The sequence below is a fragment of the Ailuropoda melanoleuca genome, chromosome 17 (assembly GCF_002007445.2).
Source record: "Ailuropoda melanoleuca isolate Jingjing chromosome 17, ASM200744v2, whole genome shotgun sequence".
Taxonomy (NCBI): Eukaryota; Metazoa; Chordata; class Mammalia; order Carnivora; family Ursidae; genus Ailuropoda; species Ailuropoda melanoleuca.
The window spans coordinates 5,556,144-5,579,359 of NC_048234.1; the positions used below are offsets into that span (position 1 = coordinate 5,556,144).

The window sequence follows — 23,216 nt, forward strand, 5'->3', positions numbered from 1 at the left end:
GTGGGTGTGAGCCCCATGCCCGGAAGGTGACTATCTTCAATGCCTTCCAGCTCTGACAGAGGCACGGGACATCCACACACACCTGACGCCACTCTCCCGCCACCTGGAGCTCCTCGAGAGCCTGGAGTTTCCCGAGGTGAAGCCACGGCTGCGGCCCCTGCTGCACGTGGTCTGTCTGATCTGGGCCACCTGCGAGTCCTACCGCTGCCCGGGGCGGCTCACGGTGCTGCTCCAGGAGCTCTGCAACCTCCTCATCCAGCAGGTCGGCCGTCCGGGGTCCCGACAACCTCCCCCGGGGGGGCGGGGGGCTGGCTGGCGCCGAGTCACAGGGACGTGTAAAGGGTGCACTTCTTTCAGGGCAGGGAAATAATTATGGTCCAAAGGATTCTCACGGTTCGGTTATTTTACCGTCACCGCCGATAAGTCACAGAGGTGTTCTCGGTAGTGCTGGAATACGTGGGAGGACCTGTCTTCCTTTCCCCTCTGCCCGTGACTGGGAGTCAGGCAAAGGGTGGGCGTGGTGAGTTTCAACCTCAGTTATCTGTCCCACTGTCAGTGGCAAAGCCCAACAGTTAAGAACGCTGCCTTTGGAGTCCGTGTGCAAAATTCTGCATCAGTACCTGTTTGCTGTGTGTGTCTGGGCAAGTTACTGACCTGCTCTGTGCCTCATGTTCCCCAGCGTGCAATGGCAAAAAGAAGAGGACATATCTGAGGCTGGCTGGCTTCCTCCCATGGGCCCATGCCTTCCATGTGCTATGAACTCAGTGCCTGTGAGCTACAGAGAGACAGCTTCTTGGACCACACTCTCCACACTCCTCCTTAGGGATTCCGTGGCAGCCCCAACCAGCACAGCATAAACCTCAGGCAGTCTGTCTGTAAACAGAACTCGGGACCGTAATGAGGCTTGAGTGATTTGCATCCCAAATTGGCTGCTTTCTCCTCTAAGGAGCTGTGACCCCGAGAACACAATGAACATATATAAAGAGTGATTGATAACAACTAACATCAGTGCAGCACCTTGCAGCCTGCCAGGTGCCATGACATTCGAGACCTCAGCCGTTTTCAGATGAATCCCCTGAGATGGGCAGGAAAAGCCTTATTAAGTTGTTATTAATATTCAGAGATGTGAGGTAAGGTTCCAGGAGGTTAACTGAGTCACCAAAGGTCATCCAATCCAGGACCAGAAGCCAGGTGTTTGCTAGGCCAGCACCCTTCTATCGCTGCTTGTCAGCCAGGACTCTCGTGGTTGGAAGGATAAGAAAACCCAACCAAAACTAACATCAACAAAAAGATAATTTATTGGTTCATATACCTCAAAAGCCCGAGGTAAGGCTGGCTCCAGCCCCGGTGGACAGGAAGGGCTCAGATGACGTCACCAGGGCCAAGGTATTTCTGCGCCACCCAGTGGTGGTGAAGGCGGCTGTCCTGCTTCAGCTTCCTAGCTTTCCAGGTTCAAGGCTCTTGGGGACAGGTTCAAAGAATTCTTGCTTTTGAATTACTTGACCATAGAAAGCCAATTATTCACAAGAGAACACTCAGGAAAGAACACCTCCCCCAGCCCCAGCTGGCCCCACCGAAGGCCACGCTGGTTCCTTTGATTGGGCACCGCCTGTCCCTGAGCCAATCCCGGACCGTCTGGCTCGAGCCCAGGTCCCAGCCTACCTGCGGCACTGAGGACAGGGTCAGAGGTCTCCGAGAGGATGCTTCTGAGAAGTACTGCTCGGCCAGTTATTCCGTTCAGAGTTGGGGGGGATGGGCACAAGTTGTAGGGTTGCCCTGCGCCCATGCATGCTCAGCACCCCTGATCTGTTTGCGTTCCAGGCCTCTAATTATCTCAGCCCGGAGGGCCTCCTGAGAAGTGAGGTGGAGGAAAGTCAGAGGAAACTGCACGTGGCCGTGGACACATTGAGCTTCTTCAAGCAGGTGTTTCAGGACAGAAGGGAGCATCTCCGTACTTACTTCAAAGAGAACCAGGAGGTCAGGGAGTGGGATTTCCAGTCTTCTTTGGTCTTCGAGAGATTGGATGGCTTCCTTGGGCGGCTGCTCAAGGTCCAGGTGGGTGTTCTCGTTCATTCTCAGGCTCTCACTCTCATGCTCACTCTCACAGGAGGAAGCAATAGCCGGAGAAGGCGGGCAGGACGGGACAGGCAGGCTGGAGGAGGTCCGCGGAAGGACAGACACAGAATCAGGGAATGTCATGGGAGTGGGGAGGGGGGTATTAAACTCCACAGTAAACGTGAAATGGGTGTATTAACTGGGAGCAGAAAAGGGGGCTCCCTAACCCCGAGGGGCTCTGAGAAAGTGCAGAACTCGAGAGGAAATACATTTCAAAACTAGAGTAGAACTTCTCCAGGGAGAGAAGACGGGAAGGGCATAGCGACAGAAAACGTGTAAGTGAGAGAGCCAGAAGCCAGATCTTACGAGAGGCACACCTTAAATCCTTCACCAGGTCGTGGCGAGTACAAATAATTGACATTGAGCTTTATCCCACGTGCCTCCTCCTCTCTCTTCCTCTTGGGATCAACCCCTTCCCTGCTGTTTAGCCCAGGTCACAGACACTCCCGCTCCAGCCTGCCCAGCCTGCCCAGCCTGGCCACCAGGGCAGGATACCAGCCAGGACCCCTTTGCAGGCCCTCCCACCCTGCCGCCACCCTCACACCCGGGGAGTGGAAGGGGAGCGGAAGGGGAGCATCGCTCACAGCTCACAGCGACTGCCCTGTGCACACATGCTAATGATGGGACTTTGCATATAGACAGCTATTCTAACATCAGGGCATCTAATCTGCTGGGCGTCCTCAGTAAACACCAGCAGGGATGGCCACCAGTCTCCCTGGAGTCATTACCCTCACAAGAGTGGCATGCAGGCTGCTCTCTCTTTCTGAATCAAGGGCACGCATGCACAAGAAGCAGTTGCCCCAGTTTAATTAGATGATGGCTCGAATGTCAGCACATGGTGTCTTCCTGCTCCCCGCCCCCAGTCTCCTGTCCTTCGCTCTGGCTTACCTCTCCCCTCTGAGGTCAGATCCCACCTTTTCTTTCCTCTTCCTTCCCTTCCCACCTGTCCCCCTTCCCCTTCACTTTTGCCTGCCTTCCTTCCTTCCCTTCCCTTCTCTTCCTTTCCCTTCCCTTCTGTTAGTTTTTCCTGTTTTGTTTTCCTGACCTTCCTGTTCACCCAGCATTTCTGTGATTTTCCTTTTCCTGTGGCTGCCCCCTCCCCCTGTGTTAGCATTTCCTTCCCTCTTCCAAGTTTCCTCTCTGGAACGTTCACTCTGACTCATCCCCTTGCCCTCTGGCTCCTCCATCGCCTCCCTACTTGGCTCAGCGCGGAGGACACGGGGCTATTGATCTGGAAGCATATTTCATGGGGCCCTGTAGTTAACATTCTGTGTGTCTCAGCGATCAATGCCCCCGTTTGAAATGGAATTAATCTGCTTCTCTCCAGCAAGAATTAGCATGAACCTCACCTTCTTTATCTTGCTCTTCTAATATGCGGCCACCGAGACGTGGCTGGCAGGAATTAACAAATATAGAAGCCACATTAATAAAACGACATCCGTTAATAAAACGACATCCGTACCTTTACCCCTCTGCATGCCCATGGCCAGGGCTATGTTGTAAAAAGGCTGGGTTTTCATCTCCACATTTCCCTTGGATTTCTTCCCCTCTGATTTGTATTGCTTTTCTCCCTGCTCTTTGGCGCAAGAAAGTTTTACTGTGCAGATGGCCTCTTCCCTCTGGGCACCTGCTAAAACAAAAGTTGGGGGCTGGGCGAGGGGGGGGGCTGTAAGTTGCCGCTTGTGTAGTCTGGGGGTCTGAGCCTGCAGAGGGATTGTGTTCTCAGGTTACCACCATCCTCCCCCTCTCCTCTACCCGCCCCCCTCCTCTCCTCCCCGCCAGGATACAGCCATCTCTGAGAGAGCCAACCCTCAGGGAGGAAAAGGAAGAATAGGAAAATCAAGAACTAACATGTTTCAGGAGCCCATCTCCTGCTCTGGCGGGCAGCTGACACTCAGCCAGAGCTAGGTACCAGTGTCTTCACTAAGTGTGCGGCTTAAATTCATTTGCGCCTGGTCACGCTGCGCACGGAGGTTGGCCGCGCACGGAGGTTTGGCTGGCATTTGTAGCGAGGGGCAGATTATCTTTCCAGCAAAGTTGTGAATCTCCCAGGGAGCTCCAAAGGCCCCTGTCCCTCTGTCCTGCTTCCCTCCCTGCGTTGAGAGGGTTGCAAACCGATTTTGTGCTTTTCTTTTGCCCTCATACACTCGGTTCTGCCTTTTTATACCAAATTGCTACCACATGATCCCTACCTCTTTTTTCCTAAATAAATTATCCGGGTCAAATTATAACCCATCCCTCTTCCATTGAAAGGGCTTTATTTCTTTGACCTTATGACTTCCTAAAGAAATCTCAAAAGTATATAAAATCTTTGCAGTTGGAATAGTCAAAATTCAAAAGGGGAAAAGAGGGGTTCAGCTGCCTCTTGATTCCCTCCCTCACCCTGCTTTCCTGTTTGGTGTTTCAACGTGCACACACCCCACCCGGGGTTCATTTTTGTGCCCTAGTCGAGGAGAGGCTGCAGACCCCCTGTCTCTGTTTCTGCCTGCAGCCTAGTCCCTGCAAACAATGTTCTAAGCAGCTTGGAGAGAACCCTCATTTCTTTCATTATCAAATTGCTGTAAAGCTGTGATTCACTTGGAGACAAAATGATTTCCTGCTGAGGCTTTATGCGAGGTGATTAGCAGGGAGAGAGGTAATCAGCTGACCTAATATGCACCGAGTTTCCTCGGCCCCTTCCACCATCTGCAGCCTCCTTCATCCCGAGCCTAATTGGGGCGGCTTCCCTTTCAGCCCAGCCTGAGCCTGTGGCCACATAGCAGACCATTAGCTGCATAAGGTTGGCCTCTGTCGAAAGGTAAAGAAAACAGTCTTTTCCCCAAAGACCTTTGGAGATTCTTATCTATGAATGCCTGCTTTGTGCTCTCCCTTAATGAATTCTGAAGACATTTCTCTTAAGCTGGGTGGCTTGACCTCTCCTTTGAGACTGGGTTTGTGTTTGTGGGGCCGGTCATTATCCCCCGTTTCGACTGTGCGCCTCAGGGGCCACGGCACAAATGGAGCCCTGCCCCCCATCACCCCTATTAAAGGTTGCTCAGTCCTTCCGAAGAATAGGACTGCCTGGGACCCCACGCTCTTTGGGGGATCCGGCTGGGAGGGGGCAGCTGTCTATCAGCCCTTGGAGCTCTCTTACCCACCACCCTGCTCTAATGACATCAGCCTGGCAGTAATTCACGACGGTGGCCACCGCGTATCGAAGTCACACCAAATCACCAACCACGTCACGTGGTAGCCCCACGGCAAGTCAGGTGTTAGCAGACCACGTGTGTGTATGCACGTGCGAGTTCATTTACGAAAGCTGAGTGTCTTGCTTTAAGCTGCATAGCTGGGAAACAGTAGTCAGGGTTGGGTGGACCCAGGGACTTGGGGCCCTTGGTCCTAGGCTCCCTCCATCATGCCTATACCCCCAAGGAGGACACTTTCAGCTGGTATAGAGTGCTGTGAATTTCATGTGTCTACTGGCGTGACGAATAAAAATGGGTATTTTTTTTCACATGCCTTCCTTTTTTTTTAAATTATAATAATATTTTTTATTATGTTAGTCACCATACAGTACATCCCTGGTTTTTGATGTAAAGTTCGATGATTCATTAATTGCGTGTAACACCCAGTGCACCATGCAATACGTGCCCTCCTTACTACCCATCACCAGCCTATCCCATTCCCCCACCCCCCTCCCCTCTGAAGCCCGCAGTTTGTTTCTCAGAGTCCATAGTCTCTCATGCTTCATTCCCCCTTCTGATATTTTTTAAGTGTCATTTAAGCCTCATATTGGCTTGAATTGGCTTTTATCTGTTTTGTGAGGACTTCTAAATCAACAACGAAAAGAACCGACATTCAAATAGGTTAAGAGTCAAAGTCGTGGTCACCGTCGTCAGGATGCATCTGTTTTCACAGTTGGCAGACAACTTTCCGCCTGATTCAGGAACCTTCTCTACAATGCCTCTGATGTCAAACTTCTCCTAAAATCCATACCATCGTGGAGAGCTCACTGCCTCTCTTAGTGCTCCGTTCTATAGTTGGGCATTTCTAGCCATGAGACGGTTCTGTTTTATTAAGTGGAACCACACGAAATTGCCATTTCAGATAGGTCAACATGGTCGAGTGCAAGACGTGTTACAGCTGCGACCTGCAAGTTGCGGCCAGATCCACTTTTTGGTCCTCTTCCCTCATTTGCCTTATTTCTGCCCTCTGCCCGCTAGGTTCCGCCTTGCACTTGACCAAGGCACGGTTCCACCTTCCTGGGTAATGTTCTTCTCTTGTCTCATTTTTTGTGCTTTCTCCAATTGCTGCGGAGATCCTGGTTCCTAGGTTCTCCGCCCGCCTGTCACCTTCTCCTGGAGGTGCTGTAGCTAAGTGCGAGTTTGCAGATCATACAGTTTTTCATTCAACAAATATTTCTTCGGCACCTAGGACTCCCAGGGGCTGAAGATACCGTGGTACCTTTGGGGCCCAAGACCATGCTTCAAGTATCCTTGAGACTAAAATAGTGCAACAAAATACCGACTAGTTTTCTGATGTCATCAAACCTATCAAGATAGATGCATCTGTCTTTTCACGTGGTTAGAGAGTATTTTCCTAAAAATTGAAATTGAAATTCCACAGAATTAGGAAAGATAAGTGCCCAGGTGACATTCCACAGCACAAATACCTTTCTCCTATCACACTGATTACACCTAAGCACTTTTTGAATGATTTGATTTACTATTTAAGTCAATTTCATTTAAATCCAATTCATTTCTGTTTTCCTCCCTGTATGTAAAGTTGAACCATGTTTTTAAATGAAGACTGCCCCATTTGCCACCAGCAGAGGCAAGAGCCCGTGGTCCGGGTGTATGTCTTCCTTCCCCCTGGCTGGTTCTCTCCTCTTCTCTCCTCCCCGACTCGAGCTGCTTGCTGACACACGTGCTTGGGCCTAGCCAACCACAAAGGTTGTTCAGTGGGCTGCCCCAGGCTTCAAGGTGCCCTCCTGGCAACGCGGGGCAAGCCAGCCCCCTCTTTGCACTTCCTGGTGCCTCTGTCACTGTCGCTGGACTTGGTGTCCCAGCAAGAGAAAGGAGTTGGGCAGGCTTTCACTAGGCTGACTGGCCAACCCGCAGCGGTGGCTGTTGGCAGCAGTGATTTCCTGGAGTAGAACCAGGACCCACTGGGTTTTCTGCCCTGTGACACAGCGTTCCCTCTACCTGCCCTTCAGACTCCCTCAGGGTAGATGGCCCCCTCCCGGGGGTCCACACCACGGGTTTGCCAAAACCACCCAAAGGGCATTACTGTCTTCCTTTCTCCTATTGGAGGCGTGTGCGCGCCTACACGGGAAGTTGTAACAGGAAGAGTCTTGGTTTGCAAGTTCTGTGATTTCAAGCAGGTGTTCGTGAGAGAGAAATACAATCTGTCACGTTAGCGTGTTCTAGGGGCTCCTGTTGGACGAAGCAGCTTCTGGGGACTTGGGAGGGGTTCCTCTGCGAGGTTCTGAGCTGCCCACCTGTCACTTAATTCTGAGCATGGCCGGGACTCTGCCGTATCAACGACCACAGTGACAGTAATACACACTTACTGCGTAGCGAGCGTGTGCCAGGCACTGGCCTGAATCCTACGCCAGCACTGGCTTGTTTCACTCCCACTGTTACTATCCTGTTACAGATGAAGAAGCCCATCCCAGATATGTCACGTAATTGCCCGCTGTCACCCAGCCGGCCACACGGGGCCCCGTGGCTGCAGACGCTGGCCAGAGTACCCTGCACTTGACTTTTCTCGGCACCAGTGGTTTCTGGGAGTATTGGTGTCTCCCTCTTGGCTTGTCCTTGGGACTATTTGGAGCATCCGCTTTCCGTCAGTATCCCCTAAGATAGCTGTCCTTCTAGAACCAGACGACATGTTCCTTTGAAAGGATTTTTTTAAAAAAATCAGAAGTAAAGCTACCAATCATGCAAATAATGTTGTTCAATTTTATTATTTATTTGAGAGCACGGAAAGAGGCTGAAACATAAATTTGATTTTTTTTTTTTTTGCTTTGCGTGAATTTTATTTATGTATACTTTCTCTTTGCTTTGTTAGTGAGTTTCACCAAGAGTTATTTATACTAACCCAATGTAATAATAAGGTCCCGATACTAATCAGCCTTCATCTTTTCCTGAACAGCCACCACCCCCCTGATTTCTAGCCCTTCCTGTACTAATGTGTTATCTGCTGCTGCTACTGTTGTTGTTATTTTATTTTTAACCATTGTATTTATTTATGTGACAGAGAAACAGTACAAGCAGGGGGAGGGGTGAAGGGAGAGGAAGAAGCAGACCCCCCGCTGAATACAGAGCCTCACTGGACTCCATCCCAGGACCCGGAGATCATGACCTGGGCCAAAGGCAGACGCTTCACCGACTGAGCCACCCAGGTGCCCCTGTTGTTACCATTTTAACGATTTCGTGAATTGTCCCTGCAGGATCTTCTGAAGACAACCCTGGATTTTCACCAACTGGGAAAGCTTGAATTTAGTGGCATCAGAGGAAATGCCCTAAGTCGGCAGGTGCAGCAAATGTACGACGGATTTCAAGAGATGTATGGGGTTTTCTTAGAGTCCTCCTATGACTGCTTGGACCCCCAGAGCACGGTGAGGCTTGGAAAGGCTGACTCGCAAGCTTTTTTCTCTTTCTCAGTTGCCTCCAGGCGGAAAGGTCTGGGTGTTTACTTGTATTTTCCCTTGTGTATTTCCTTTGGCCTTGGTTCCCGAGGGAGTCCTCAGGAGGAGGAAAGGGCCAGAGTTGCAGTGTCCAGGATCAGGGACAAGGCGCCCCCATGTCACCTGTAGCCCGGGTCCAAGCCTGCAGCAGGAAGGAAGCAGCAGAAGGGTCAGTATAGAAACAGTGGATGCTGAGAAAGGAGTGGCTGAGTTATGGGAGAAGGAATCGAGAGAATCTACGACGGGAAGGGGAGAAAGAAATTGAGCAGAAATCTTCTCTGAGTACCTTCAGATAGTGGGGGATTAGTTGGCCAAACCCAGAAGATAACACTTTCTAAAAATTCCACGGGTCTGAAGTAGGGGAAAAAAAAAAAAGAAAAGAAAAGAAAAATAAAAGGAGGGGGGACAGGTAACAAAACAGGATATATACTGTGTTTCCTACCAAATGATGAAATAAGAACAGAACACACAGCAAATCCTACACAGGGAAACATACTACAACGTTACTGTGGCTGGGTTTGGGAAGGAGGAAAGTGCTATGCTTTTCTATTTTTTGTCGTTTTGTGAGAATATGCATCAGTGTTGTAAAGCAATGCTAACAGGTAACAATGATTGCACAGATTAGAGATTTGCGTGAACAAAGTTTCTCGGGAAACTGGTACGTTCTAAGAAAGAGAGCACGCTTTGGGCTGCCTAATAAAATACAATAATTGAGATGTGCTCACACTCAAAATACATATATTTATATTCGCTGTTAATCTGGAATTTAAATTGAACGGGGGGCTTTGTAACTTTATTTGCTAAATTTGGCAACCGGAGGAACAATGGCTCGCTGCCGTCTCAACCAATTAAAGTGTACTTAGAAGAAATCGTGGGTATTCGTTTAATTAGCTGGCTTTCCTTCTAATGGCCAGATTAGATTGCTTACACTAAAAAAAAAAAAAAAAAATAGGATTTTGACTTGGGGGAGGAAGGAGAGTAGGTGATAATGATAGACTAGCCTCATCGCTGGGACTGTTGCTGCCGGGGTGGCCTTTGGGGTGACATGAGCTGGCCCTAGGGTTTCAGGAGGTAGGAGAGGGGCCCAGAGAGGGAGTGACACAGTGCCAACCTCCCAGCCGACTCACACTACCCTTTGCCTAGTGTCTAGGAAAACAATACTGCAATAATAGGGTAATTGTCTACATGGGTAAAAAGTAAGCAAATGCCAAGGTGAAGTTTAGAAAATTACAATAAATCCTTGCCATAGCCGATTTAAGGACAAAGGTTGTGGTAAAGAGCATAGTGGGAGTGGCCTTGAAATCATGTTCGTCTTCTGTCCATGTGACGTCTCTTCAGGAATTGGAAAATGACTTGTGTGAATTTAACCAGAGAGTGGAAGATCTTGACCGAAGACTGGGGACTGTCTTCAGTCAAGCCTTCGATGATGCCCCCGATTTGGAGCATGCCTTTAAGGTTTGTGGGGGGGTGGGGGGGGCGCTGCTGTGCTCCATTCTCCCCACACTCTCAGCAGAGGAGGGCAAGGACCCTCTTCCCACTGTTTTGTTCCTTGCAGAGAGCAATTGTTCCTGTCAGTTCAGTAGAGAGGTATTGTGGGTGACCTAGGGCAAAGGACTAGGCAGAATTGGGCTTCTCAGGTTGATTATTAATGCTTTTCTAGAAACACAGCGATGTAAAAATACTTTTCCAAAGGGTTATTCTGGAAGTGCCTGGCTGACTTAGTCGGAAGAGCGTGCAACTCCCTATACTCCTCTGTTTTGTTTCTTAAATTCCTCATATGAGTGAAACCATATGATAATTGTCTTTCTCTGATTGACTTACTTTGCTTAGCATAATACCCTCTAGTTCCATCTACATCATTGCAAATGGTAAGATTTCAATTTTTTTGATGACTGAGTAATATATAGACCACATCTTCTTTATCCATTCATCTGTCAATGGACATCTGGGCTATTTGCATAGTTTGGCTGTTGTGGACATTGCTGCTGTAAACATTGGGGTGCAGATACCCCTTTTCAATCACTATTTTTGTATCCTTTGCATAAATACCTAGTAGTGCAGTTGCTGGATCGTAGGGTAGTTCTACGTTTAACTTTTTGAGGAACCTCCATACTGTTTTCCAGAGTGGCTGCACCAGTTTGCATTCCCACCAACAGTGTAAGTGGGCTCCCCTTTTTCCTCATCCTCACCAACATTTGTTGTTTCTTGACTTGTTCATTTTAGCCATTCTGACAGGTGTGAGGCGGTATCTCATGGTGGTTTTGATTTGTATTTCCCTGATGCCAAGTGATGCTGAGCCTTTTTTCATGTGTCTATTGGCCATTTGGATATCTTCTTTGGAGAAGTGTCTGTTCATGTCTTCTGACCATTTCTTGACTGGATTTTTTTGTTTTTTGGGTGTTGTGTTTCATGAATACTTTATAGATTTTGGATATTAGTGCTTTGTCTGATAAGACATTTGCAAATATCTTCTCCCATTCTGTAGGTTGCCTTTTAGTTTTGTTGATTGTTTCCTTTGCTGTGCAGAAGCTTTTTATCTTGTTGAAGTCCCAACAGTTATTTTTGCTTTTGTTTCCCTTGCCTCTGGAGATGTGTCTAGGAAGAAGTTGTTGCTGTGGCCAAGGTCAAAGAGGTTGCTAGATTCTTCTCTTGGATTTTAATGAATCCTGTCTCGCATTTAGGTCTTTCATCCATTTTGAGTTTATCTTTGTGTATGGTGTAAGAAAGTGGTCCAGTTTCATTCTTCTGCATGTTGCTGTCCAATTTTCCCAGCACCATTTGAAGAGACTGTCTTTTTTCCATTGAATATTCTTTCCTGCTTTGTCGAAGATTAGTTGACCATAGAGTTGACAGTCCATTTCTGGGTTCTCTATTCTGTTCCATTGATCTATGTGTTTGTTTTTGTGCCAGTACCATACTGTCTTAACGATTATAGCTTTGTAATACAGCTTGAGGTCTGGAATTGTGATGCCCCCAGCTTTGGTTTTCTTTTTCAATGTTCCTCTGGCTACTCGGGGTCTTTTCTGGTTCCATACAAATTTTAGAGTTGTTTCTTCCAACTCTGAAAAATGCCAGTGTTATTTTGATAGAGGTTGCATTGAATGTGTAGATTGCTTTGGGTACTACAGACATTTTAACAATATTTGTTCTTCCAATCCATGAACATGGAATGTTTTCCCCTTTCTTTGTGTCTCCCTCAATTTCTTTCATAAGTGCTCTATAGTTTTCAGAGTACGGATCTTTTACTTCTTTGGTTAGGTTTATTCCTAGCTATCTTATGGTTTTTGGTGCAATTGTAAATGGGATCGATTCCTTGATTTCTCTTTCTGCTGCTTCATTGTTGGTGTATAGAAGTTCAGCAGACTTCCATGGATTGATTTTATATCCTGAAAATTTGCTTTATTTCTTTATCAGTTCTCACAATTTTTTGGTGGAGTCTTTCGGGTTTTCTACATAGAGTATCATATCGTCTCTGAAGAGTGAAAGTTTGACTTCTTCTTTGGCTATTTGGATTCCTTTCATTTCTTTTTGCTGTCTGATTGCTGAGGCTAAGACTTCTAGTACTATGTTGAACAGCAGTGGTGAGAGTGGACAACCCTGTCACGTTCCTGACGTTAGAGGAAAAGCTCTTAGTTTTTCCCCATTGAGAATGATATTCACTGTGGGTCTTTTATATATGGCCTTTAGGATGTTGAGGTATGTTCCCTCTATCCCTACTTTGTTGAGGGTTTTGATCAAAAAAGGATGTTGTATTTTGTCAATTGCTTTTTCTGCATCTATTGAGAGGATCATATGGTTCTTATCCTTTATTAATGTGGTGTAATGTTGATTGACTTGTGGATGTTGAACCACCATTGCAGCCCAGGAATAAATCCCACTTGGTTGTGGTTAACAATCCTTTTAATGTACTGTTGGATCTGATAAGTTAGTATCTTGTTGAGAATTTTGGCATCCATGTTCATCAGGGATAGTGGTCTGTAATTCTTTTTAGTGAGGTCTTTGGTTATAGAATCGAAGTAATGCTGGCCTCATAGGATGAGTTTGGAAGTTTTCCTTCCATTTATATTTTTTGGAACAGTTTCAGAAAAATAGGTATTAAATCTTCTTTAAACATTTGGTAGAATTCCCCTAAAAGCCATCTGGCCCCGGACTCCTGTTTGTTGGGAGATTTTTGATTACTGATTCCATTTCTTTGCTGGTTATAGGTCTGTTTAGATTTTCTATTTCTTCCTGTTTCAGTTTTGGTAGTTTATATGTTTCTAGGAATTTATCCATTTCTTCCAGATTACCTAATTTGTTGGCATATATTTGCTCATAATATTCTCTTATAACTGTTTACATTTCTGCAGTGTTGGTGTGATCTTTCCTCTTTCATTCATGATTTTATTTATTTGGGTCCTTTCTCTTTTCTTTTTCATAAGCTGGCTAGGGGTTTTTCAATTTTGTTAATTCTTTCAAAGAACCAGCTCCTAGTTCCATTGATCTGTTCTACTGTTTTTGTTTTTTATTTTTAATTTCTATGTACTTGATTTCTGCTCCAATTTTCATTATTTCCCTTCTCCTGCTGGACTTAGGTTTTATTTGCTGTTCTTTTTCCAGCTCCTTTAGGTGTAAGGTTAGGTTGTATATTTGAGACTTTTCTTGCTTCCTGGGGAAGGCCTGTATTGCGGAATCCTTTCCTCTTAGGACAGCCTTTGCTGCATCCCAAAGGTTTTGGACTGTTGTGTTTTCATTTTCTTTTGCTCCCATGTATTTTTTAAATTCCTTAATTTCCTGGTTGACCCATTCATTCTTTAGTAGGATGATCTTTAACCTCCATGTATTTGTGGTCCTTCCAAATTTTTGCCTGTGGTTGACTTCAAGTTTCATAGTGTTGTGGTCCGAAAATATGCATGGTATGATCTCAGTCTTTTGTACCGTTGAGTCCTGATTTGTGACCCAGTATGTGATCTATTCTGGAGTATGTTCCATGGGTACTTGAAAAGAATGTGTATTCTGCTGCTTTAGGACAAAATGCTCTGAATATATCTGTGAGGTGCATCTTGTCCAGTGTGTCATTCAAAGCCCTTGCTTCCTTGTTGATCTTCTGTTTAGGTGATCTGTCCATTGCTGTGAGTGGGGTGTTAAAGGCCGCTACTATTACTGTATTATCATCAATGAGTTTAAGTTTGTTATTAATTGACTTGTGTATTTGGCTGCTCTCAAGTTAGGGGCATAATTATTTACAGTTGTTAGATATTCTTGTTGGATAGACCCCTTTACTATGAGATAGTGTCCTTCATCTCTTATTACAGTCTTTGGTTTAAAATCTATTTTGTCTCACATAAATATAGCTATTCTGGCTTTCTTTTGATGTCCATCAGCATGATAAATGGTTCTCCACCCCCTCACTTTCAATCTGGTGGTGTCTCTGGTCTAAAAGGAGCCTCTTGTAAGCAGTATATCAATGGGTCTTGTTTTTTTTTATCCATTCTGATACCCTGTGTCTTTTGATTAGAGAATTTAGGCCACTTATGCTCGGAGTAATTATTGAAAGGTTTTAACTTAGTGCCATTTTCTTATCTATAAAGTCGCTATCCCTGTAGATTGTCTCTGTTCCTTTCTAGTCTTTATTACTTTTGGTCTCTCTTTCCCATGGAAGAGTACATGACTCTTGATCTCAGGGTCATGGGTTCAAGCCCCATGTCTGGTTTAGAGATTACTTAAATAAATGCACAACTTTTTTTAATTTTTTATTTTATTTTTTTTAAGATTTTATTTATTTATTCGACAGAGATAGAGACAGCCAGCGAGAGAGGGAACACAAGAAGGGGGAGTGGGAGAGGAAGAAGCAGGCTCATAGCGGAGGAGCCTGATGTGGGGCTCAGTCCCATAACGCCAGGATCACGCCCTGAGCCGAAGGCAGACGCTTAACCGCTGTGCCACCCAGGCGCCCCACACAATTTTTTTTTTAAAGGGTTTATTCTGGAATGTTCTTTTTGGGCATTATCAGTAGAGTGGCCATTAAAAGCAGAGACGTCTACTATGGTCGCCACCATGAATCCATGACTCTTGCACCCTGCTATCTAACCAGTGCTGCCAGATTGATTCAAGCTGGAGCATACCCCTAGTTACTGGTTATAGGAGTCAGCTCCTAGCAACTAGAATAAGAAGACTGTACCCTTGCCCTCTATTGCAGGGCAGGAGCAAGATGGAACAAGAAGAGGGAGGAGGCTTAAGATGATGAGTAGACAAATGGCTGCATACTGAGAATTCTGACTGAGACATATTGTCAGACATGACACTTTCGTAGCACTTGATCGACCTTCTCTAAACTACAAAGGAACTTACTCTGTAAAGGCTTAAGGATTAGAACCAGGACTGGTCAGTGGCAGTTACCAGGAGGCAGATTTTGGCTCAGTGGAGGAGAGAGATTTCCGAAAGCTATTAAAAGGTGGAATGGATTTCCTTGAGAAGTGGATAAGTTTCCAGTCACTGGAAATGTCCCTCAGGTAGCTTCAGTGACCGGTGGGACAATCGTAGAAGAGGCTCAAACCTTAGAAGGGTGAGTCCATGCTATCCTAGGATACCAGGTAACCCAGCGTGCCAGCTTCGTTAGCCATTGAGTGCAGACACACACACAACCTTTTACAAACAGTGTGGCTCCCTAACTCCTATGGGAACACTGGTGGGATTCCTCTCCAAGCATTTGAACTCATTCCAGAAATTAGTTCCAGAATTAGTTCTCTCTGAAATTTTTTTCTTGCTCCCACCCTTCAATTTTAGCCTTCCACATTCTCCCCAACACCCAGCCCGCTTAGCTTCTTTATCTCATCTCCATCTTCACCCTCCACCTCTGTTTTAGGTCTTTTTTTTATGGAGACCTTCACTTTTCTGACGTCTTTAGTTTTCTCTTTGTTTGGTCCTTTACTCATCTTCTCTCAACACATCAGGGTTTGGCAGGTAATTTAGCGGACAGGACTCCCTTAGAAGCAAAGGAGAGAGATGCCTAGGTGGCTCAGTCAGTGAAGTGTCTGACTTCTGCTCAGGTCATGATCTCAGGGTCCTGGGATTGAGCCCCATGTGGGGCTCCCTGCTTCTCCCTCTCCTTCTGCCCCCCCCTTCAACTTGGGCACGCGTACACACTCTCTCTCTCTTTTTCTCTATCAAATAAATAAATCTAGAAAAAAAAGGGAAAGGAGAGAAAGGCACACTATGAATAGCCACCTCTTCATAATTATTGATACAGTCACAATAACAATTTCCGACCCTCTTCTGTTGGCGGACATATGAAAGAAAAGCCAGGACTCAGGAGGTATGTAACCTTAGGTAGGTTGAATCTGTGACTTTTTCTTCTTCTCTGTGTCCCCTGCAGCTGCTAGATATAGCAGGGAAACTTCTGGAAAGACCGCTGGTAGCACAAGATGTATCGGAAAAATACCTGCTGCTCATCCAGGCGTTCATCCAAGACCTGGACACAGTGCGGGCGATCTATAGTCAGCGTGTCCAGGAGGAGGCAGAGCTTGGTAGGTCCGTTACCCGCGGATTTGGGTGGCGGCAGTTGTGGTACCAGGAAGGGTGCAACTTGCTCCTCTTGTATCTGCAAAATGGCTACGGGGGGTCCGTGATATTCTCCAAGAAAAGAAAGCGCAACCTTCTTGCTTGACAATTTCAGACCATCTTGGGTCATTGTGGAATGCACTGAACTGCGTGTTTCCCTGTGTCTGGGGCTGAGATTGGCGGCCACCCAGAGCAGTGAGGTCTTGCCTGCCTCTGGCTGAGACTTCAGCGTGAGGTAGGAGTTGACCCCTGGTCAGTGTTGGCCAACGCCGCTTCGTCTCCGACATACGTCAGTTCCACGGTAGATTTTTACACACCCGAGAAAAGTTTCTGATCCCTTCCAAGGCCATATAGCCATGCTTCTGGAGGGACGAACCAGCAGGAGCCCGACAAGGGGCGGCACCACACCAAGCTGTGATGTCTCCATTTTTATGGCAATTCTTAGATGCCCTGTCTTATCTGATTGAAGTCAAACACAAGTCCAGTTCAGCTCTACAAACATTTCTTGAGTCCTTGCTAGGTGCAGGACACATCTGCGGGTCCTGTAGTAGAGGCAGGTCAGGGTGAGGGATGAACGAATGAATCCTGAAAGGTGGTTCTTCAAGGAGCACAGTGGGTATGAATGATATTAACAAGAACATGGAGCAGAACAGAAGTAATGTTCAACTTGCACCATAAAGGACCATAATCACAAGATCGCTTATGGCTGGGAGATCTGAGAGTGCATGTGTGGAGTATGTGGCCTTGAGCTGAGCCCTGCAAGGTGGGGGGATGGACAGCCAGGGAGAAGTGGCAAAGGCTTTTGAAACAGAAGATGAAGGAGAGGATGTGGAAGGTGACTGGTGGGACCTGCCTATAGCTGAACAAGGTGTATGCAGGGAGATTAGGTGAGCCATGGAGTTTGGAGCCAGATTTAGGAATCTAGAATTCATTATTCAGGCCTCAGGAACTTTTCCAAGGCTTTTAAGCAGAAGAGTAGCAGGACCACTATGTTGGTAAGCAGGTTTCCTAGCGAGGTCACTAAGAACCGCCTCCAGGTAGGTCATTCCCAGAAAAGCTGTTGGCCTCAGCTTCTTCTGGAACGATACAGAATCTGAAAGCTCACATGCCTTCCGAGGCCTTATTAGTTTTCTCCTGCTGCCCAACAAATTATTGCGATGTTTGGGGCTTAAAGTAAAAACACCCATCTTTTGGCTCACAGTTCTGTAGGTCAGAGCGCAGCTTGACGTGCCTTGCTCTCCACCCAGAGTGCCCCAGGGCTGAAATCAAAGTGTCAGCAGGCCAAGTTCTCATCGGGAGGCTTTGGCGGGAAAATCCACTTTCCAGCTTCTTTTGTTGGCAGAATCCAGTTCCTTGTGACTGTCAGCTTAAGGTCTACAATTCCTCTTTGGCTGCCAGCAGGAGGGCCACTTAGTGACTGGGAGCCAGTCCCCTTCCTTGCCAGGTGGCCAGGCTATGTGGCTACCTCCATCCTCAAGCCAGTAGTGGCACCCTGACTCCTTCTCCAGCTTCCAATCCCTGACTGCTCCTTCTGCCAGCAACCAGAGGAAACGCTCTGTTTTTAGAGGGCTCACCTGATTAAGTCAGGCCCACCTGGGATCTTTTCCCTTTTGCTCTCTAACATAACATCATCATAGGAGTCCTTTCTCATTGTAGCCGGTTTCCTGCCACACTATCGAGAAGAGGATTATGCAAGGGTGAGGGTTGTTGGTGTCATCGTAGAATTTTGCCTGCCGTGGACGCCAGGCAGAAAGTGACTGTAATAGATCTGGGTTGGGTGTAAGACATCAGGGAGTGGTGGGGTTTGTGGCAAAATAAAGAGACTACCGTGCAGCTGTAGCTGCTAGATAGAAGCAGTGGCTGCTTCGCGCCAAATCTTCCAACTGGGATTAAAAAAAAAAAAATGAAATCTAATACTTGTTCAATCATGACAACTAATTATGAGCATAGAAGCTCACTGCACGGACTAAAGTCAGACTCTCCAGACTGTGCTAACACTGGTTGAGGGGCTCATAATCAGTGTGGCCCGTCTCACTCATAAGCTTAGTGAATGCTCATAGAAACCCTGGAAATTAAGCAGGGAACATATTATTCCCATTTTATTTTATTATTTATTTATTTTTATGATTCCCATTTCATAGGTGAAAAAACGGAGGCCCAACAGATTAAGTTGTCTGTTGAAGGCAGGGTTTTCCACCCTGAACGTACAATTGAAATCCTCTCCAGAGCTTTTAAAGATACAGACGACCGACCAGGCCCCACCCAGACCAATTAAATAGGAAAGGCGAACGCCAGGTCCCAGCATCGTAGTTTCAAAGAGCCTCCCAGGTGCGGTTGATCCGCAGCCAGATGGAAAGTCACTGGCGGGGAGCCAGATAGCCCGCGGGTGGCAGAGCTGGGCTGGGCACCCCTGTCCGCTGACCGCATTTAGTGTTTGTTCTCCCCGCGGTCACGGGAGCCCCCCATCTCGGTGTGAGCCTGGGGTGACGTTAGCACGCGGACGCAGAGGAGGCAAGACGCGGGGTAGTGGGGGGAGGGGTTCCCGGCGGAGCGGGGCGTCTCTCATTCCGCCTGTGCCGTGTCCCCAGGGTTCTCCTCGGTGCACAAGAACATGCCCAGTGTGGCCGGGGGTCTCCGCTGGGCGCGGGAGCTGCGGCAGCGCATCCAGGGGCCCTTCGCCAGCTTCAGACGCGTCACGCATCCGTGAGTAACTGGGTCCTGGTTGGGTTTGGGCTTCGGGTCCTGCTCTGGAATTCTGAGTGTTGGAGAAACGCAGCCCACTCAGCTCGGGCAGGAAAATCCTCTTCATTTCTTCGCATGCTCAGCAGTAGACCAGCATCTCAGTCCGTTTGGGCTGTTACACGGAAATACCATAGACCCGTGGGCCTCCGAACATCAGAAACATTCCTCAGTCTGGGGGCTGGGAAGGTCCAAGGTCCCCGTGCCGGCAGATCCCGGTCTGGTGAGGGTCCGCCGGGGTTCACAGGTGGCCGTCTTCTCACTGTGTCCTCCTCGGTCGGGAGGTGCAGGGGTCCTCTGTGGAGCCTCTTCTTACTCGGGGGCTGGTCCCTTCATGAGGGCTCCCCGCTCGTGGCCTAACCAGCTCCTGATGCCATCCCATTGGGGGTTAGGATTTCAACATGAATTTGGGGTGGGGGGGAAACAAACATTCAGGAGTGAGAGTGATACATTTGGACGGACCGGCTGCCCCTTCTTGCTCGGTGAGATTGGTCCTAGAGGTACATGAGTCAGGGTTTTCAAGCTCCGGGGGGGGGGGGGGGGGGGGGGGGGGAGCTACCAGCACGTCTCCTCTGACACCGCATCTCCCCGCTGCAAAGGTTGCTGGAAAAGAATGAAGCCTGACTTTCCCGACGCGTGGTGTAAGGACTTGGCCTATTAGCCTACCCTGGGCTCTTGGTAAATACAGATTCCCAGGCTTGGGAATCTCAGAAGCCGAATCTCGAAGCGGGGTGGGGCCTGTGAATTCCCGTCCTTAGCAAGTTCCCCACTGCGATTCTGTCGGTTGACTGGGTTTAGAAACCGTTGGCCTGCCGTCCTGCTGAACCAAGGTACAGAAGCACCTCGGCTGCTAGAAGCGAGAGACAGGACCGTTGGCAGGATCGCGTTCCGTAGGCTTTGAGGAAGGGCAGTCTCTCTGTGACACCTCTTTCTGAAGAACTTTGTCAAGGGCACTCGAAGGGCAAACAAAGCAAACAGAGGACTTGGCAGGGGAGACACTGGCCTCACAGGTGTTCCGGCGCTAGGTAGGGCTTTAGAGATCTTCTGGCCCAGGTGGAAAGACTGAAGGCTTTCAGAGGCCCGGAAGATGCCGCCAGTCAGCCAGGATGGGGTCCAGCGGGGGTCACCCCCGCCCAATCCAGTGCCGCCCAGCGGTATGAGCCATCTGCTAACTCCAAGAGAAGTGGAACATCGGAATGTGGATGTAAAGCAGCCAACTTTAGAATTAGCAAGTAGCCCCCCCTCCCCAAACTCCACACAGATCTGATAAACAGGCCTGCGGGTCAGGTGGGCCCAGCAGGCCATCTATTTGCAACATGTGATCCGGCCTGAGCTAGCCGAGCTCTTTGTTTTGCAGAGGAAGAAACTGAGGGGAAACAGAAATGAGCCCAGAGGGAGCCCAGAAAGAACTGGAACCCTCTGGGGCTTAGGAGTCCCAGCCTGGAGCTCTTCCCAGGGAGGCCCAGTCCACAGGAAGCTTGGCCCCCATGACTGCTGAGCCCTCAACTTCTCAGCCCTGCCCATGGGTGTGGGCTGGCCCTGGGGGACGGGCATGACCTTGGGTGAGGGGCTCTCTCTGGCTGCAGCTGTTCCCCCAAGAGGGAGACAGCTGTGCTTTCTCAGCAGCTGCCATCGGTGGCCGAGGGGGATGGGAGGGTGGTTAAGAGTGCCTGGGCCTGGAGTGGGGATCTGAGTGGCACCCCAGAGTGTCCTCTGTGGTTCCCCTGAAAAGTCCCATTTGTTTAAAAATGAATTCCCATTCGTACTGTACTCTATCGTATACACCTGCCCCTTGAATAGCACGGGTGTGAACTGCGTGTGGGTTCACTTATGCTCAGACTTTTTTTTTTTTTTTTGGCTACAAAGTTTTATTGTTTCCATTTGGTCCAGGGCTTGGGCGGGGGCTCCAGGGTAGTTAAAAGCTGCCAAGCGGCTGCAGGGAAAAACAGGTTCAGGCAGGCGGATACCAGAGGGGCCTCTCAAGGGCCACCAGGCTCGGGAGGCTCCTCGTGGTGCTTGAGAGCGAGCCTTTGGAAGGGGAAGAGCCGCCTGCCCAGCCCAGCCTGGTGCGTCAGGTGCCCGCCGTCTTCTTGAAGAGTTGCACCTGCTCATCGAGAACGTGGTTCTCCGGGCTTCCCAGAGGTGGGGCCTGTGCGGGCAGAACCCAGGGCCGGCAGACCCGGAAGGACCTGGCTCAGGTTCTCGTCCAGCCCTCGGCAGCTCCCGTGGCATGGTGGGTTTTACCCCGCCTGTCCTGGATGGCTCCTGCGTGTTCTGGAAGAGGCGCATTTGCCACGGTGTTGGCCGGTCCGGAGGCAGGGGATGGCTGAGAAGATGGTTTCAAAGCTTGCAAGAGGGAAAGAGGTCAGAGGGGATGGGAGGTTGGAAGGAGGGGTGGCGCCGGGTCTGTTCCCGGCACTCACCACCGAAGCAGGAGACAGATCCATAGGTGGAGTTTTTAGGGTGCTGTCAGCGTATTTTCTCTTCCTTACAATTGTCTTAACGTTTCCCTCTGTCTCGTTTCCTTTATTATAAGCATACAGTTATAATGCATGGAACATGGGAAATACATGTTCGTTGACTCTGTTATCGGGAAGGCTTCCGGCCGACAGTAGCTATTAGTAGTTAAGTTTTTAGGGAATCACAAGTTATTTGCAGATCTTTGACTGCCTGGGGGTTGGCGTCCCCAAGCCCTGTGTTGTTCAAGGGTCCACTGTATATACGAATGGGTTCCTAAGAAGGTATCCCATTCCTCACCATGAAAGGAAGTCGAACCCATGGGGAATTTGCACTTACCCCGTGACTTACCAAACTTCCAGGCACCGGTGTGAGAAACCGTTGTCCCCTCTGGCCTCCTTCTCCACCAGAAACAAAACTGAGATGGGTTAGGAGGCTTGCAGAAATCCCACAGTGAGGGGAGGGCTGGGGGGAGCCGGCCCACCTGGTCCGAAGCCCTTTCCACGTCTCCGAGAGACACATCTGCTCATTTGCCAGGGAAGGGAACTAAGAGACTGGAAGAAAAAGAAAAAAAAAAAAAAAAAGAAAAGCCCTCCAGGAAATCCAGTGCTTTCTCTGCAGGCAGGAGCTTACGCTCAAAGCTCAGGAGAGGTGGTAAAGAAACCTTGTGTCTGTGTAAAGAGCAACTGGGTTTTTAAAAATCTTCACAATAAGCTGCCTCATTTTGCAGCAGAACAGACCAAAACAGGCCCTTCGACATGTTAGTGTGAAGGTTCTGAAAACTGCAGACACTTCACCAATTTCCCCAGAGGCTGGTCTCTTTCGTTTTGTGTTGCAAAGAAGCATCAAACCCGGGTGATGGTGTGGGGAACGGTGCCTCCAGCCAGACTCGGTCCCATTCCTCCGTGGCTCCCAGCATCCCCGAGGAAGCCTCCGAGTGTGTGTCCATGCATGCGTGCTCCGGTGGNGGTGGGCATTGTTGTGCTCCCATGGGGGGGGGGGGCGTAAGAGGTGGGAGGGGAACCTTGTATAGACATGTCCATGAGTAACGAGTGGAAGGGTTTGTCATCCCATGTTCTAGAAGGATTTCAGAGAAGGAGAAAGATACACGTGTATGTAGGTGTGTTATGTATATATAATATACACACGTGTATGTACATACGCTATTATATATGTATATACACACTATGAAACATTGTTTAATGTTACATAGTTTTGTTATAATGCTATGTACAGTTTTTGTCCCTTAAATACAGAAAACTGCACCTCGAATTTACCTTTCGCGTCTCAATCTCCCTTTTATTCAGATTTTGGAAGGACTTCACTTACGTGCCTGACTGGCTGGGCTAGGGGTGGGGGGTGGCTGTGTTCCCCCATCTCCATCCCCTGGGGGGACTGCCTTCCTTTCGGGAAGTGCAGGTGCCCTCTAGCGGCCGGTGGGCTATGCTCGCGAGGAACGAGGTTTGGAACCGGGCCCAAGAAACTATTCAGTCTGTTCTTTATAGGCTGCAGTTTGTTACTTAGATCATTCTTTTGACTTCTTCTAAATTGATGCCATTCCTTCTCTGTTGTGGGGATAGTTGCATGGAAGGTGCCGAAGGAAAGCGGATGACCCAGAAATATGAAGATATGCGCCCCCCCCGCCCCCGGCTGCGAAATGCCAGTCTGTGTCTTATGCTGGAACCACGATGTCTGT

At 48.5% G+C, this 23,216-nt stretch overlaps 1 protein-coding gene across 1 annotated transcript in view; it reads left to right on the forward strand.

The window, feature by feature from the left end:
* The window catches only part of DNAH9 (dynein axonemal heavy chain 9), a 1,064,222-nt gene that overhangs the window by 13,850 nt on the left and 1,027,156 nt on the right, over positions 1–23,216 (forward strand). The window contains exons 5-11 of the mRNA XM_034647281.1: positions 51–262; positions 1,822–2,055; positions 8,549–8,716; positions 10,124–10,240; positions 16,140–16,290; positions 18,913–19,027; positions 23,101–23,169. Of these exons, the coding sequence (XP_034503172.1) occupies positions 51–262; positions 1,822–2,055; positions 8,549–8,716; positions 10,124–10,240; positions 16,140–16,290; positions 18,913–19,027; positions 23,101–23,169 (1,066 nt within the window). The remainder of the gene's footprint in view (positions 1–50; positions 263–1,821; positions 2,056–8,548; positions 8,717–10,123; positions 10,241–16,139; positions 16,291–18,912; positions 19,028–23,100; positions 23,170–23,216) is intronic.